We start from the raw sequence: 17659 nt of genomic DNA, 5'->3' as shown, positions 1-17659 counted from the left end.
CAGTGTTTTTGGCAAGGCTGAACTTGGAGCTGCAGCATTCCCTTGCTGTCTGCTATCTCTGTATCGTCATCTCATTTCTGTTGTTATAGCACAGGGGTTCTCACTCACTTGATTAATATCACACCTAAACCTTTGCTTAAGAAATTTAAATGGACCTTTTTAGAAAGATAAATGGGTAAATAGAAGCAGGAGCTCTAATCTGCATTTACTGTATGAACAATAGTCCGTGATATAGTTTAATAGTGACTAAATCATTTTGATATCTATTCTTTTATGAATCCACTTGTAAAATCAGATTTCAGTCAATATATAGATGGTATGAGACAGTGATTTACATTTGAATTTATTGCATTTAGGTACATTATTTTAACGAAATGCTGGGTGTTTGGGAACCACTTCTAGAACCTTTGGAATTTGAAAAAAGTGATGACTTCAGACCCTGGAGCCTCGAAGTTAAGGTATTCATAAGTTGCCCATGTCTTACCAAGTACTTAACTGTTGATTTCATTTATTAGTCACATTGTGATGCTCTACAACGCTCTCTGATATAATACTGTTTGTGCTACCTTCAGCCTCTAGGCGAGTACACCCTACACATTATTTAATATATTTTATTATATCTTTTCATGTGACAACACTGAAGAAATTACACTTTGCTACAATGTAAAGTAGTGAGTGTACAGCTTGTATAACAGTGTAAATTTTCGGTTCCCTGAAAATAACTCAACACACAGCCATTAATGTCTAAACCGCTGGCAACAAAAGTGCAAACGTCCAAATTGGGCCCAAAGTGTCAATGTCAGGGAACGTCCCACAAGAGAGCTGGATCTGCCGCCCACACTAATGCAGCGACGCCCAGTGGCCTATTTAAACCAGCCTGCTCCAGCCATTAGTTGCTGCATGATCTTCAGCTTCCTGTTTCCTTCTTTCTGTGTTCCTGTTCCCTGCTTTCTGTGTTCCTGTTTACTTGGATTACCTGTTACCGACCCGGCTTGTCTCACCTGTCTTGTCTCTCCTCCTGGCTCCGACCACCGGCTTGTTTACCTACTCTGCTCCAGTCTGCTGTTCCCGTGTAGGACCCCTGGCTTGCTCCTTCGGACTCCTCTACTGCTTTATGAAACTGTGTTTGACCCCTTGGCTTGACCTTGACCTCGCTCTTGTCGCACGCCTGGCTACCTCCTCCCCTTCAAGGCAACCTGCATTTCAGCATGCACTACGTGTCTACTACCACAGCAGTCACCTCTTCACCGGAGCTTGCCGCAGCTGGTGACCCCTGTTCCTTTGGGCACAGCATTCCCTGTCTCCACCTCCAGGGGTGCCTTGCACTTAGCCACAAGGGAAGCCCTCTCAGCACCTCGGCCTCTAAACAGGTACGTGATAGTATCATCCAGCCTTAATAATGTCAGAGGCTGACAGAGGTTCTTCCCAGCTCAAAGCTCTGTGCCAGCAAGTCGCAGCCCTCACTCAAGCAGTGACCAACCTACAGGACGGGTACTTCCAGTTGGAGGGTCGTTTACAGAACTTGGCAGTATCCTCCAACTACAGCTCCTCCTTCTGCAGGTCTTGCCTCAGCCTTACTGACTCCGGAGCATCACTCACCCGCTCCTATGATGATGGCTCCTCCTCTTGAACCCAGGGTGCCCACTCCAGAGCGTTTTTCCGGCGATTGGAGGAAGTTCAGGGCCTTTAAGAATGCCTGTTCACTCTACCTGGCTCTGCAACCAAGGACCTTCTCCCTGGAAACAGTTAAAGTGGGATTTGTCATCTCTCTGCTCTCCGATGAACCGCAGTCCTGGGCTCATCACCTGTTGGAACAAAAAAGTCCTGTCATCAACTCTTTGGACACCTTTTTTGAAGCCATGGGCCAACTATATGATGACCCACAACGCAGGGCCACTGCAGAGGCCACTCTCCATACCTTACAGCAGGGCAGGCGCCCTGCCGAAGACTACACTGTGGACTTCCGCAAATGGTCAGCGGATACTGAATGGAACGATGCCGCCCTCAGGTACCAGTACCGACTTGGCCTATCTGAGGCCCTCAAAGACGAGCTGGCACGAGTAGAAAGCTCGCTAGTTTGGAAGGCCTGATTCAGCTCGCCATTCAACTGGACAGCGGCGATCTGAACGTGTTCAGTCCTTCCGGCCTTCCTGGATGCTGCCTAAGGTCCCAGTTGTCCCTGCCCCTATTCCGGCCACACCAGCCTCCTTTGAAGGAGAACCTATGCAAATTTGCATGGTTCGTTCTGCCCTGACCTCTGATGAGAGACTCCGCCGCAGGCGGGCTAACCTCTGCCTCTACTGTGGGGAGGCTGGACACTTTCTCCACAACTGCCCTGTGGGGCCCAGTAAGTCTTCCCCACACAACTCCATGTATCATCAAGTCTCCGGATCTTCCCTTACACATCTTGTTCTCCATGTCTCCCTACAGGTAGCGAAAGGGGAGGTCCGACTCCCGGCAATCATTGACTCTGGGGCATGTAGTTGCTTCATGGATGTTACCCTTGCCAAGGACTTCCAGATTCCTATTCAAACTAAAGAACTTAAACTCAAGGTCCAGTTGGCCGACGGTACTACTCCTTGATCCGGGCCTGTTACTCACAAGATGGTACCTATTCTTACTATTACTGACTCTGGCCATCAAGAGTTCCTGAAGCTTGATATTTTATGTTCCCCATAGTTCTGGGGATACCATGGTTGCAGGCACACAACCCGCAGATAGACTGGATCCGAAGGGAGATCTCCTTTGGGTCTCCCTACTGCCTTCAGTACTGTCTGATGCCCAAATCTGTGTCTCCTTCCAGTTGCTTGACCGTCCAGCCAGTCTCCGACTCCAGCCAGGACGTTCCTCCAGTTTACCACAATTTCCTGGACGTCTTTGATAAAAAAGCAGCCGATATACTACCACCTCATCACCCCTACGACTGCCCTATCGAGCTATTACCTGGTGCAGAAGTTCCCTTCGGAAGGATTTTTTCACTTTCAGAGACTGAGCTTGAGGTGGTGCGCCAGTACATTGATGAAAACCTAAAGAAGGGATTCATCCGCCCCTCATCTTCTCCAGCTGGCGCCAGAATTTTCTTCATAGAAAAGAAAGATTGTACCCTCAGACCCTGTGTGGATTACAGAGAGCTCAATAAAATCACCATTAAAAACCGGTACCCTCTTCCACTTGTTCCTGAGCTCTTTCAGAGGTTTCGTACTGCCCGGGTCTTTACTAAATTGGACTTTCGCGGTGCCTACAACCTAGTACGCATTTCCGAGGGCGGTGAATGGAAAACAGCCTTTCGAACATGTTTTGGGCATTTTGAGTACCTGGTTATGCCTTTTGGTCTGTGTAACGCTCCAGCTACCTTTCAGCACTTCGTGAATAATATCTTTAGAGAATACCTGGATAACTTCATGATTGTGTACCTGGACGACATTCCTGTCTTCTCCCCTACCCTGGAACTACACTGAATCCCTGTCAAGAAAGTGCTGTCCACACTAAGGGTACATGGACTCTATGCAAAAGCAGAGAAGTGTTCCTTTGAAAAGACTTCTATACAATTTTTGGGTCTGATCGTTTCCATTGATGGGGTTGCCATGGACCCCCAGAAGGTGTCTCCCATCCAGGAGTGGGCAGCTCCCACGGACAAAAAGGGCATTCAGAGGTTCGTTGGGTTTGCAAATTTCTATTGGAGGTTCATCAAGGACTTTTCTGGCATTATCGCCCTGATTACCCAGCAAACCCGCCAACACTGCCGCTTCCAGTGGTCCTAAGAGACTCGAGATGCTTTTGATAAATTAAAGGCGTTATTCACTTCTGCCCCTGTCCTGCAGCATCCCGACCTCGCCCTGCCCTACGTACTGGAGGTTGATGCATCTGAAGTCACCACAGGGGCCGTCCTATCTCAACGTCTGGGCCCTAAAGCACTATTGCATCCAGTAGCTTTCTTCTCCCGAAAGCTCTCTCAGCCAGAGAGGAACTATGATGTTGGGGATCGGGAATTGCTGCCCATCAATGTCGCTCTGGAGGTGTGGAGATATCACCTGCAGGGTGTAGCGCACCCAATTATGATATTCACCGACCATAAGAACTTGGAGTATCTCAGATCTGCCAAATGCTTAAGACCACGACAGGCCAGGTGGGCCTTGTTTTTCTCAAGGTTTAATTTCCACCTCACCTATCGCCCAGGATCCAAGAATGGTAAAGTGGATGCTCGGTCACAAATGTTTCCTGAGACCCCAAAGATGGTCACCCCCCAGCATCATTCTGTCTCCCCAGAACTTTCTTCTTATCCAGCCTGATCTAAGGGCCACCCTGGAACAGGTTTTTGCCCGGTGCCCCGAGTCCAAAATCCCCACACTTAGAAGGCAGGAAGGTCTTTTGTGGCATGGAGATAAGATTTTTGTACCTGAGGGAGCCAGAGTCCAGGTTCTTAAAACGTTCCACGACCACCAGCTGGCAGGCCATTTTGAGGTCCACAAGACATTAGAACTGATCCAACGTTCCTATTGGTGGCCCAACCTTAGACAGGATTGCAAAGACTATGTAAGTTCTTGTACAACCTGTACCCGAAGTAAAGGAAGTCTCACGCAGACTTGGGGCTTGCCAAGACCTCTGCCTGTTCCGGACCAGCCTTGGGGGATGTTGTCTATGGAGTTTATTGTAGAACTGCCCCCTTCTGAATGTTTTCCACTATCCTGGTAGTGGTAGACCGCTTATCAAAGATGGCACACTTCCTGCCTATGGTGGGCACTTCCTCAGCCATGGACACAGCACATATCTTCATCAAGGAGATTGTAAGGCTACACGGCGTACCAAACAGTATTGTCTCGGACAGGGGGGTACAATTCACCTCTCGATTCTGGAGGGCCCTCTGCAAGGCTTTGGCTATCAAGATTTGCCTGTCTTCTGCCTATCACCCCCAGAGCAATGGCCAAACGGAGAGAGAACATATCAAACGTTGGAACAATACCTTCGTTGTTTTTCTTCCTTCTCACAGGATAATTGGGTGGCCTTACTGCCCTGCGCAGAGTTTGCTTACAACAACTCTATTCATGCCACCACCAACCAATCCCCATTCTGGGCCAATTACGGCTTTCACCCCTCTTTTTTACCCAACTCTATACCAGAAGCAACGGTACCTGCGGTTCAGGATAATTAACTTTTATCCAAGAGAACTACCTAACCCTCCAGGCAACCATGCGTAAAGCGCAGGAAGATTACAAGAGGTCATATGACAAGAAGAGAAAGGAGAATCCAGCCTTGAAAGTGGGGGATGAAGTGTGGCTCTCCATGGCAAACCTCAAACTACCCTGCCCATCACGGAAGTTGGGTCCAAGGTACATTGATTTCAAAATCAAGAAGGAAATCAACCCTGTAGCCTTCGAACTTTCCTTACCGGATTCTTACAGGATCCATCCTGTTTTCCATATCTCCTTGCTCAAGTCTGCCTCTTCTGGCCCTTTCTCAGGAAGCGGTGATCTACCTCCACCTCCCATCTCGGTGGGTGAGGAATTTGAGTATGAGGTAGAGGCCATCCTAGACTGCCGAAAGAGGGGAAGACAGGTCCAATACCTGATTAAGTGGAAAGGGTATTGACCTGAGGAAACTTCATGGAAGCCTGCAAATAACGTTCATGCCCCCAAACTTCTCAGAGAATTTTTCAACAAGCATCCTGAGAAGCAGGCCCAATTGGGCATCCAGAGGCTGCCCTTTGGGGGGCACTGTCAGGGAACTTCTCACAAGAGAGCTGGATCTGCTGCCCACACTAATGCAGCGATGCCCAGTGGCCTATTTAAACCAGCCTGCTCCAGCCATTAGTTGCTGGATGATCTTCAGCTTCCTGTTTCCTGCTTTCTGTGTTCCTGTTTACTTGGATTACCTGTTACCGACCCGGCTTGTCTCACCTGTCTTGTCTTTCCTCCTGGCTCCAACCACTGGCTTGTTTACCTACTCTGCTCCAGTCTGCTGTTCCCGTGTATGACCCCTGACTTGCTCCTTCGGTCTTCTCTACTGCTTGATGAAACTGTGTGTTGACCCCTTGGCTTGACCTTGACCTCGCTCTTGTCGCACACCTGGCTACCTCTTCCGGTCACCTTCAAGGCAACCCGCATTTCAGCATGCACTACGTGTCTACTACCACAGCAGTCACCTCTTCACCGGAGCTTGCCGCAGCTGGCGACCCCTGTTCCTTTGGGCACAGCATTCCCTGTCTCCACCTCCAGGGGTGCCTTGCACTTAGCCACAAGGGAAGCCCTCTCAGCACCTCGGCCTCTGATCAGGTACGTGATAGTCAATATTTTGTGTGGCCACCATTATTTTCCAGCACTGCCTTAACCCTCTTGGGCATGGTGTTCACCAGAGCTTCACAGGTTGCCACTGGATGCCTCTTCCACTCCTCCATGATGACATCACGGAGCTGGTGAATGTTAGAGACCTTGCGTTCCTCCACCTTTCGTTTGAGGATGCCCCACAGATGCTTAATGGGGTTTAGGTCTGGAGACATGCTTGGACAGTTCATCACCTTTACCTTAAGCTGCTTTAGCAAGGCAGTGGTCGTCTTGGAGGTGTGTTTGGGGACGTTTTAATGTAGGAATACTGCCCTGCAGCACAGTCTCCAAAGGGAGGGGATCATGCTCTGCTTCAGTATTTCACAGTACATGTTGGCATTCATGGTTCCCTCAATGAACTGTAGCTCCCCAGTGCCCGGCAGCACTCATGCAGCCCCAGACCATGACACTCCCACCACCCACCACCATGCTTGACTGTAGGCAAGACACACTTGTATTTGTACTTCTCACCTGGTTAACGCAACCCATGCTTGACACCATCTGAACCAAATAGGTTTATCTTGGTCTCATTAGACCACAGGACATGGTTCCAGTAATCCATGTCCTTAGTCTGCTTGTCTTCAGCAAACTGTTTACGGTCTTTCTTGTGCATCATCTTTAGAAGAGACTTCTTTCTGGGACGACAGCCATGTAGAATGATTGGATGCAGTGTGTGGTGTATAGTTTGAGCTCTGACAGGCTGACCCCCCACCCCTTCAACCTCTGCAGCAATGCTGGCAGCACTCATACATCTATTTCCCAAAGGCAACCTCTGGATATGACGCTGAGCACCTGCACTCAACTTCTTTGGTCGACTATGGCGAGGCCTGTTCTGAGTGGAACCTGTCCTTTTTATAACTGCTGTATGGTCACCGTGCTGCAGCTAAGATTCAGAGTCTTGGGAATCTTCTTATAGCCTTGGCCATCTTTATGTAGAGCAACAATTCTTTTTTTTCAGATCCTCAGAGAGTTCTTTGCCATGAGGTGCCATGCTGAACTTCCAGTGACCAGTATGGGAGAGAGAGAGCGATAACCCCAAATTTAACACACCTGCTCCCCATTCACACCTGAGACTTTGTAACACTAACGAGTCACATGACACCGGGGAGGGAAAATGGCTAATTGGGCCCAATTTGGACATTTTGGCTTAGAGGTGTACTCACTTGTGTTGCCAGTGGTTTAGACATTAATGGCTGTGTTGAAATATTTTGAGGGGACAGCAAATTTACACTGTTATACAAGCTGTACACTCACTGCTTCACATTGTAGCAAAGATTCATTTCTTCAGTGTAGTCACATCAAAAGAGATAATAAAATATTTAAAAAAATGTTAGGGGTGTACTCCCTTTTGTGAGATACTGTATCTACTTATAGACTTCATTCATTAGTATTAAAAAGGCTAAACTGGTTGGTGGCTCTGGGAACTTGTAAACGTGTTTTATTTCTTCTACTTGAAAGTTTATATAAGATGCTTTTATACAGCCGGTCCCCGGGTTAGAAACAAGATAGGGACTGTAGATTTGTTCTTAAGTCAAATTTGTTTGTAAGTTGGAACAGGTATATTTTTTAAGTTTAGCTACAGCCAAAAGAATATTTTTTACGTTTTTTGCATAGCATAAGGAAGGATTAACATCCCTGTACCATTTGTTTTGCTGTCTGTACCCCTGTTAAGATTTCACCTCACTTTCTGCCCCTATGACAACTGGATTTTGTGATGTTGGGTTGTGGAAACCAGGATTAGTGATAAATCTTCAGTGGAGACACCTTTTTCCCATGATAACTCTTACAGGAGTTAATTTCCCTTCCTAGGGCTAGATTTCTCCTCACTTCCTGTTGTCTCCCACCATTTGTAAGTAGGAATCGTTTGTAAGTCGGATGTTTGTAACCCGGGGACCGCCTGTATATGAAACCCAGTGCCTAGTACTGAATACATTAGCAATCTAGTACTAGGAGGAAATAAAATACATTGTCCGCTTACACACTTTGTTACATGGTAACATTCACCATTTTATTTTTTCTTGAAAAAAAAAAAAAACTCTTTTATATGGTATATACTTTATATTCCATATTGTATTTACTAGAAGGTATACTAATATGCATTTATAGGAGATACAAAAAAAGAAGAAAATCTTAGGCTAGTTAACAGACCATTATGCAAAAATACAAAATATTTGTATTGAAAATGTCAAATTGTTTTTATTATGTTTTGAATTTATTATTAATTCTTGGCTTTAAAGAAAAATATATGTCCTTATTCAAAAAGGGTTACCTGGGATATTATCAAGCTATAGTTTTTGCAATAACTTATTCTTTCAAAGAAATCACAGCTTTGCCATGCTTTCTTAACCACTTGCCGCCTGCCGACCGTCAAATGACGGCAGAGGGGTGCGGCTCTCGTTCTGGGACGACGTCCTATGACGGCGTCCCAAAACGAACACTCTTGCACGCCCGCGGGGGGGGGCGCAGCGTTCCCAGGACACAGTGCGACCTCGATCTTGATTAAGAGCCAATGACGTGTCCAGTCACAGCTGGTCACATGTAAATGAAGAAGTGCCATTATTCGGCTCTCCTCGCCTCACACTGTTTTTGTGTAGCGAGGAGAGCCGATCAGCGGCTCCTCAAAGGGGAGTACAAGACAAGTAATCAGGGCACTGATCATACAACACGTTAAAATAAATGCACAAGTATGACATAAAAACATGGCACATCAGTTAACCCAATCAGTGCACCCAATCAGTGCCCATTAGTGATGCAAGTCAGTATCTGTCAGTGCTTGCTTATCTGTGCTACCCATCAGTGTCCACCAGTGCTGCATATCGGTGCCACCTATCGATGCCCATCAGTGCGGCATATTAGTCCCACCCCACCTCAGTGCCCATAAGTGCCACCTCATTAGTGCCCATCAGTGCAGCCCATTAGTGCCTATCAGTGCCGCCTCATCAGCGCACATCAGTGAAGGAGAAAAATTACTTATTTACAAAATTTACTGTACAAAATTTACTGACCGAAACTAAGAAACTTTTTTTTTTTTCAAAATTTTCTGTCTTTTTTCCTTTTTTTTTTTTTTTTTTTTTTTTTAGTAAACTAAACTCAGCTGTGATTAAATACCACCAAAAGAAAGCTCTATTTGTGTGGAAGAAATTATAAAATTTTAATTTGGGTACAGCATTGCATGTCCGCGCAATTGTCATTCAAAGTGTGACAGCACTGAAAGCTAAAAATTGGCCTGGGCAGGAAGGGGGTGAAAGTGCCCTGTATTGAAGTGGTTAAAAATGTGTCCCTGGAATATTACCACACTAAGTATTTGTAATAACTTTTTCTCTTCCGTCCTCTGAAGATCACAGCCCGTTCAGTATGCCTTCAGCATTGGGTAATGGCGCCCTCTGCAGGAGTAATCTAGGCAGTGAAAAGGTTTAGTAAAAAACTTTAAACTGAGACACACCTCTTGGGGGCTGTCTCTCAGACATTACCCATCAGCCACTTGGTGCTGCTCTCCAGTTTCTTGCTGCCTAGTGTCAGGAGTAGGTCTAGGTTTCCCAGCTGGGACCTATGTCTCAGTTTTTTTGTCTTTTTCTTTAAAAAAAAAATTTTTTGTTTTTTTTCTATCATTTTCCTCACTCACTATCACCAGTTAGTCAGGGGGGTCGCTGGAGGACTACAAGCGACAGCAGAGCTGGGCCTCGCACTGGGCAATATAGATCTTTACGGTGTCCCAGCCTGCCTACGAGCGTGCGCAGGTTATTTGTACGTTCAGGCCTCGCCACGACGGTGCCCCTGTGGATGGGGACAAGCCTGCGGAGAGCCTCTTCGCCGGAATGTCTTAACTCCTTAAACGCTCTGTGTTGTAGCGTCCCTTCCTGGCTGACAGCACCCCCACTCAGGGTGGGAGGTGTTCCGTGTCGGAGCACAGCCTGCAGTCCGTGGTATGGTGAGTGATACTACCCCCGTGTCCCTGGGACAGTTACCTGTGGGGGAGTTATGTGGGCCCACTCCTAGGGGAAGGCAGAAAATGCGGTCTCTGTAGTGTCCCCCTCCCTGGCCGTTTTTGGGCGTCCCCTACCTCCTTGCCCCTCTGGGGGCGCTCTGCGATGACCTCTGCCTGGTGTGGGGGCTTATTAGATGTCCTGGGGGTGTTTCTGAGGTGTCCCCGCGGTGGCCAGTATCTGGGTTTTTTACTGACTTGGCGCTGTTCGGTCGGCAACCATTTTGGGTGAGGGCAGTATGTTTGGCTTCCTTGTATGGGCAGCAGCCATTTTACAAGCATTTGGCGCCGAATCGGGTGCCATCTTTACTGTGGACGGCCGCCTAGTAATGGCGGCGGCCATTTTGCCAGTGCTTCCTTCTCATTGAATCCTATTAGGCATCCATTTTGCTGTGGCTCAGGACATCACATCAACCTCTAGTGAATGAGGTCACTTCCTTTTTCACTTCTTCCTCTGCTGCTGCAGCTCGTGAAAGGGTCTGGTGCAGAACACTGTGACACTGTGGGGCTGTTTTCTCTTGTTTTTTTCGGGCATTTCACCCTATATTTGTGCTTTCCCGGTTTCCATATCCGTTTTAAGGGGGACTCCCAACGGCGGTGCAGATTTGTGGTACGGCCGCGGGTTGCGCCGATTTTAAAGGGCCAGTGTCCAAAAAAAATGTATTTAAAAAATGTCCCAGGATAGCAAATTCCCCACAGACCTGGTTGTTGCTTCAGGAACTCCTGAATCCACATCCATGGCCTCCTTATCTGCTGCACTTGAGACCTTGGCATCAAAGGTTGATCTGCTGATGTCTGAACGTACTACTTAAAAACGGCCGATGCCCTCTGTCTTCTGACTCAGAGCCTAATTTGGTTGCCACGGGCAATGTCCCCCATGAGGAGTCCCAGTCCTCACATTCGGATGGGAAGGGGGAGGAGTCCTCCCCCACTGCGGCGTGGGAACGCGCTATAGTAGAAGTACTTATTTGCTCCGTCAGGGAGACTTTAAATAGTGATGACGAGCCCACCCAGTCAGGTACACGGGTTTCCTTCGGGTCCCACAAGGCCCAGAAGTCGGGTCAGGTTTTCCCCTGCCCCGAGGAGTTTCACGAGACTGTGAACGAACAGTGGCGTCGCATTAAAGCATATGCTGGTGGTGCCCAAGCGGTTTCAATACCACTATCCCTTTGCGGATCCTGTCAACAATCTTTGGACTGCATTGCCTAAGGTGGACCACACTGTTTCCAGGTTAAATAATACCACGTTAATGCCCGTGGAGGACTTCCCGGTGTTCAGAGACCCAGCGGATAGGTGTGTGGAGGCACTTTCTCGCCACTCGTATTTGGTGGGGGGCTCCCTGCTCAAACCTGTAGATCTTGGACAGGTGGGACAGACTACCTCAATCCCTGGATCTGAGTGTCTCCTTGGGTCGTGTGACCAGATTGGCTCTTCTGCGGTGGCTCCAGTCCCCGTCGGTGGCAGAAGGCAAGTCCTTCCGTCCGTTGGTGGGGACGGTGATTACCACGGATGCCAGCCTGTCGGGCTGGGGTGGAGTCCTGGGCAACCTGTCTGCCCAGGGCACTTGGTTGGAGGAGGAGTCCTCCCTCCCGATAAATGTGCTGGAATTGCGAGCGATAAAACTTTGTCTCTTCCAGTGGTCGGACCGTCTTCGGGGCCGCCCTGTCCGGGTACAGACGGACAATGCTACTGCGGTGGCTTACATCAACCACCAAGGGGGCACCAGGAGTGCTTGAGCGGCCCGGGAGGTGACCGACATTCTGTCTTGGGCTGAGACTCATGTCCCGGCAATTTCGGCAGTTCACATTCCGGGTGTGGAGAATTGGCAGGCCGACTATCTGAGCCGCCAGACCCTGGACCAGGGGGAATGGTCCCTACACCCGGAGGTTTTCCAAATGCTGTGTGCGAGGTGGAGATACCCGGACGTGGATCTGTTCGCATCTCGGCTAAACCGAAAGGTGGAAAGGTTCGTGGCAAGAACGCGCGATCCGCTGGTGGACGCCTCGCATGCGTTAGTGGCCCCTTGGCATCTGTATCGTCTGATGTATGCCTTTCCTCCGATTCAGTTGCTATCCAGGTTCCTCCGCAGGTTAGCCTCGGAACCGCACCTGGTGATTCTGGTGGCGCCGGACTGGCCACGCCGGTCCTGGTACGCCGACGTTGTTCACCTGGCAGTGGCGCCTCCCTATTCGGGAAGATCTCCTGTCTCAGGGTCTGATCTTCCATCCTTCTTTACAGTCGCTGGCTTTAACGGCCTTTAACGGTTGAGACCCAGGTCCTGAGGGCCAGGGGTCTATCTTCTGAGGTTATTCCTACCCTTGTCAGGGCTAGAAAATCCTCCTCTGGTAAAATCTATTACCGTACCTGGAAGGCTTATTTCGCCTGGTGTGAGTCCAGGGGGTTCTTCCCTCGCTCGTACTCGGTGTCGAGAGTTTTGGCCTTCCTCCAGTCTGGTGTGGACCAGCGCCTGGCGCTGGCCACGATCAAGGGCCAGGTGTCCGCACTGGCTATTCTTTTTCAACGCCCTGTGGCGTCTCATTCCCTGGATCGCACCTTCATTCAAGGTGTGCGACATTTGGCTCCTCCCAGGAAGGAGCCCTTACCTCCATGGGACTTGAACTTGGTTCTGTCCGTGTTACAGCGTGCTCCCTTTGAAAACATTTGGGATATATCGTTGCCTCTGCTGTCCAAGAAGGTTGCCTTTTTGGTGGCGATCACTTCGGCTCGCAGGGTGTCAGAACTGGCAGCGTTATCTTGCCGTTCTCCGTACTTGGTGATTCACCGGGATAAGGTGGTTTTACGTCCGCATCCCTCCCTTCTTCCTAAGGTGGTCTCTGAGTTCCACATTAATGAGGACATTGTCCTACCTTCGCTTTGTACGAAGCCTAAACATCCTAAGGAGGTTGCTCTACATTCCTTGGATGTTGTCAGGGCGATCAGGGTTTACCTGTCGTCTACGGAATCTTTTCGGAAGACGGATTCCCTCTTTGTCCTTCCTGAGGGACCTCGGAAGGGCATGGCTGCATCCGCAGCGACTATTGCCAAATAGATCAGACAGACCATTGAACAGGCTTATGCTTTGAAGGAACGGGTTCCACCCTTCCCTGTTAAGGTGCACTCTACCAGATCTGTGAGTGCGTCCTGGGCCTATTGGCATCGGGCCTCGTGGCCCAGGTGTGCAAGGCTGCGACTTGGTCGTCGGTGCACACTTTTTCCAAATTCTACAAAGTAGATGTTCTGGCATCGGCTGATGCCTCCTATGGCCGCAAGGTTCTCAGTGTGGCAGTGCCATGAAGGACCCTTGTTTTTTTATGGGTCCCTGGCTGTTGGTATTTGCTTTCCTGGGCTGTTGCTCCTGTTGAGCATTGTTTTTCTGTTGCCCAGAGGTTCTCTTACTGTGCATGTAAGGTTCCTTTCTCTGATGTGAGTACTGCGTTGCCTTTTCTACGGTTGCGTCTCCCACCCCTCATACTCTATACTGCTTTGGGACATCCCAACAGTGATGTCTTAGAGGAGGCGGTGACTGTCGGAGGACGTAAGAGAAAACTGAATTCTTGTAAAATCTTACCTGTAAAATTCCTTTCTCTGAGTCCTCCGACAGTCGCCGCCCCCGCCCCTCTTTTGGGGTTCTTATTACCTACTGCTATGCTACCAAACTGAATTGGGAGTGGTCACTGCAGGGGGGTATTGACCAGATGGGACAGCCCCCATGGGTGTGTATATGCAAATGTCTTTGTTCTTTTGATTAAGTGTTTATGCCTAGCTACTCCTGCGGACTTAGAGGAGGCGGCGACTGTCGGAGGACTCAGAGAAAGGAATTTTACAGGTAAGATTTTACAAGAATTCAGTTTTTCCAAAGAAATCACAACTTTGCCGTGATAAAAAGCTACACATCCACAAAAGTGCATTTTAAATACAGCGATCATACACTTCCTATGCAGAAGCAAGTTCCATAAGTATATCTAATCATAATATTAAAAAAATGGGCACATATTAAAGGGTCATTAAACCCATGTCATTATATATTGTCAATACATACTATATTACATTGTGTTCATACTTTCTTTTCCAGTAGAGCATTTAATTTCTGTAGATTGCGATAAAACCTGATTGATCCTGCTGATGTCCCCGATGCAGCCTGAGATTGTGTAGACCAGCCATTGCCACATCTACTGAACATGCTCCAGTTTCATTTCTCTCCTAAGCTGTTCCTTTTTCCTTTTCTTATTTGTGCATCCCACGTGACTATAGAGTCACACGTGTGCATATACAAAGGGACAAATTTGTTTTCTCCCTCCCTCCTTCTCCATGTTCTTGTATTGCTAAACACTATGGAAGTGGGATAAAAGATGTTGGTTGATAGAGGCATCATCTCCATGTTAGTCCCAGCACACACACACCATAGACACAGGCTGGGTGGGCATGACATAGCCTGTGATTGACAGAACCTTTTCTAAATATCTTTACAGTGTGAAAGCTATTGTCAGTCAATTTAACCTCCGCCTACACCATGTTATTGCAAAAAAAAATACATATTTACTTTGAAATATAGATTTGTAATAAACTTTAAAGCGTTTATTGCTATTAATTATTTTGATCCTCTATTCTAAAAAGCCTTTTTGATGTCATGTGACTGGCACAGCACCAGTTAGTGCTGTGCAGACACAGATTTAGACGTTCTCTGCTACTATAGACTATACATCAAGCACTAGTACTAGAAACTTCTCTTGGGTCTTTCCCTGAAGTGGGGAAAAAAACCTGGGAAGCATCACGTGACTGCTGAACAGCCTATAGACAGATGAAGCCCGGGCGGGATTGCTCTAGATCCGGGTGCACATCATATGACCCTCTTCAGAATGCAGCTCACGCCACAATCTGTCACCCGCTGTGGCCACTGGACAGTCGATTACAGATCACTGTATCGGGCTGCTGCGGGTACCATGTGATTACTGTGACCATTCACAACAGATAACATGACAATTGTATACAATGGATGGCTTCCATTAAAGTCATTCATTGTGTACTATTGTGTACTATTGTATTGTGATTTGTCACAGTGATCACATGGTACAGACAGGGCTAATCACAGCCCAACTGAATCATGTGATTAGCTGTGGCCAATCACAGATAACACAACAATACACATTCTTAAAAAATGGTTGCTTATGACAGTGAATATCACTGTCATGACGCTATTCTATTTTTTGTGGTCTGTCTTCCTTGTGTCATGAATGTCTGTACAGTGTGGGGTTGAATAATGTAGTGTATAGTAAAAGATCATACAATGTGGATTTCTGTGAAATATGCCTTTAAGAAAATACAGTAAACATGTGTCTTACATTCTAGATGAAAAAGAAGTTAAGGAAACAGCTTTGTGAAACAGATGGGGAAGAAGAAAATTACAAGATACCAGAATATGTTACAGCAATCCACATATTTTCCAAAGACCAGTTAAATATCACACTCTCTAAATGTGGTATAGTAATGCTTGGCAACCTGGGACAGGTAAGATTTGAGTAAATTTTAGCATTTAGGGAAAGTATTTTTTGGCACTAGGTTATGTATATCACAGGTAGAGTCGGATTACCATCTGTATAAAAACAATTCTATACTGCTCTCCCCACTTATCCCTTTTGATTAGTTGCAATAGTGCTCCATGTAGAGTTCTTCTTCCAGTGGTTTTGTGATGTTGGACCTCGCCTTGGGTACTCATCAAAGTTTTATTAGGTGAGGACCTACAAAACCTTATAGCCATAAAGTCTTGGTGTTCTAGAACATACCTAGTTGCTAGGCTCTGTTGAAAGGTGGTTAGCAAATAGTAGCTTACTAGGCCGGGATGTGGGAATATAGGCATAGAGAAGAGTATGGAAGTATGTACAGCTATACATAAAGGGATACAGGAAAGAAGTGTGTGCAGGGTGACAAATAATTTCTGTGTCATGCTGTCCCCCTAAAAATATATAGCAAGGGAAAACATCTGTCCCCAATTGGGGTTTATTACAGCATGCACACAATGAAAAAAAAGGTTTTAGAGTAAAAATTCAAAAAGTTTATTTCAAGGGACTGGGTACATGAATAACTCCAGGTCCTATAAAAGCATACATACAGACTAGTACATCAGCCAAATTAGTGCAAATAACTGTGCCATGATACAGTTACCAAATCAACAAAAGGGTATGTGTGGAGCCTGTGGATGGTGATTCGGAAACAGTAATCCCAACATGTTTCAAAAACTGTAGTTTCTTCTTCAGGAGATAGGGCACAAAAAATGTCTGTGATCACAAATATCCATATAAACAGTCAATATGGATTTAGACGTTCTAAATGTAAAGGATCATCATGTCAGAAATGGTTAAGAAGCCGTTTTACTTAAACAGTCCACAGTCATCATATTCATTGTCTATGCATGCGTTTCTCCAATGTGATGCCATAAAAACAAACATGAGTAATAAACTTACCCTAGGTCTAGCTGTAGGCACTGGAGAAAGGCTCTCAAAAGGATCCCGAAAGGGAGAGGACTTTCTTGCTTCCAAGGCAGGGCGACAGAGGTAATAATAGAAATATAGGCTGTGGATTCTATGTGGTGATTCTGGAGTTCAACAGAAACCCGCCAAGCCTCAAAGGCAGGGGGGGCAGGGAAAAGGGGGGAAGCGGACGGAGGGAGGAGAAAAAAGGGAGGGGATTTGCGCCAGCACAGGGGAAACAAATCCCCAAGGGGGGAGTATTATAGTGTAGTGCCACTTAAGTGGAGGCCTGGTGAACGGCAAGTCACACGATCCCAAGCATTTGTCCCTCAAGGATCCCCATTAAGGGGCAGGCAGATAATGGGGAAATTTCACAGGAGCTGAAAAAATAAGAGAGGGGAGAGTATGTAGATATCAACTAATATCAGGAGAGAAAAAAAGGGTCCATCAAAGAAGGTCTCCATTATAAATGCTTACCCAGTTCCCCAAGTGTCAAAAGTGCAGCAAATACTGGGATGAGTGATACACTCACTCTCCCAGAATCAAATGGTAGCCGGGGGAATCTGGGAATAGAGCCACTCCTTTTATACTCCCCTAAATTGGGATAGTCAGTTTGTTTGGAAGAGAGACGAATTATCTCCATCTGGTCAATGGAGGGTGGAGATAAGCAATGAGGGCTGTGTATCCTAAATGGGATATTCCCCCTCCCCCCAGTATGCGGGAGGAGACATATCCACTCCATATAATTAAGAACATCCCATAAAGCCTTCTAGGAGCCCCTGGCCCAGCGGCGTCCAGCGCCACCGCGCAACACTGTGCGCGGTGACGTCAGACGTCGTCAGGCCGCCAACACGCAGAAATGCGGTCCCGCGTAACTTCCGGCAGAGAGCGGAACG

The 17659-nt window shown here is 47.3% G+C and overlaps 1 protein-coding gene across 1 annotated transcript in view; it reads left to right on the top strand.

The window, feature by feature from the left end:
• VPS13A (vacuolar protein sorting 13 homolog A) overlaps positions 1–17659 on the top strand; it is a 427491-nt gene that overhangs the window by 242919 nt on the left and 166913 nt on the right. Inside the window, exons 42-43 of the mRNA XM_082266808.1 lie at positions 357–458; positions 15646–15804. Coding sequence (XP_082122934.1) covers positions 357–458; positions 15646–15804 — 261 coding nt within the window. The remainder of the gene's footprint in view (positions 1–356; positions 459–15645; positions 15805–17659) is intronic.

Source organism: Pelophylax lessonae (genome assembly GCF_965119305.1).
Source record: "Pelophylax lessonae genome assembly, chromosome: 1".
In the NCBI taxonomy this organism is placed as follows: domain Eukaryota; kingdom Metazoa; phylum Chordata; class Amphibia; order Anura; family Ranidae; genus Pelophylax; species Pelophylax lessonae.
The sequence above is the reverse complement of the archived record's forward strand: the minus strand, read 5'-3'. Positions and strand labels throughout refer to the sequence as shown.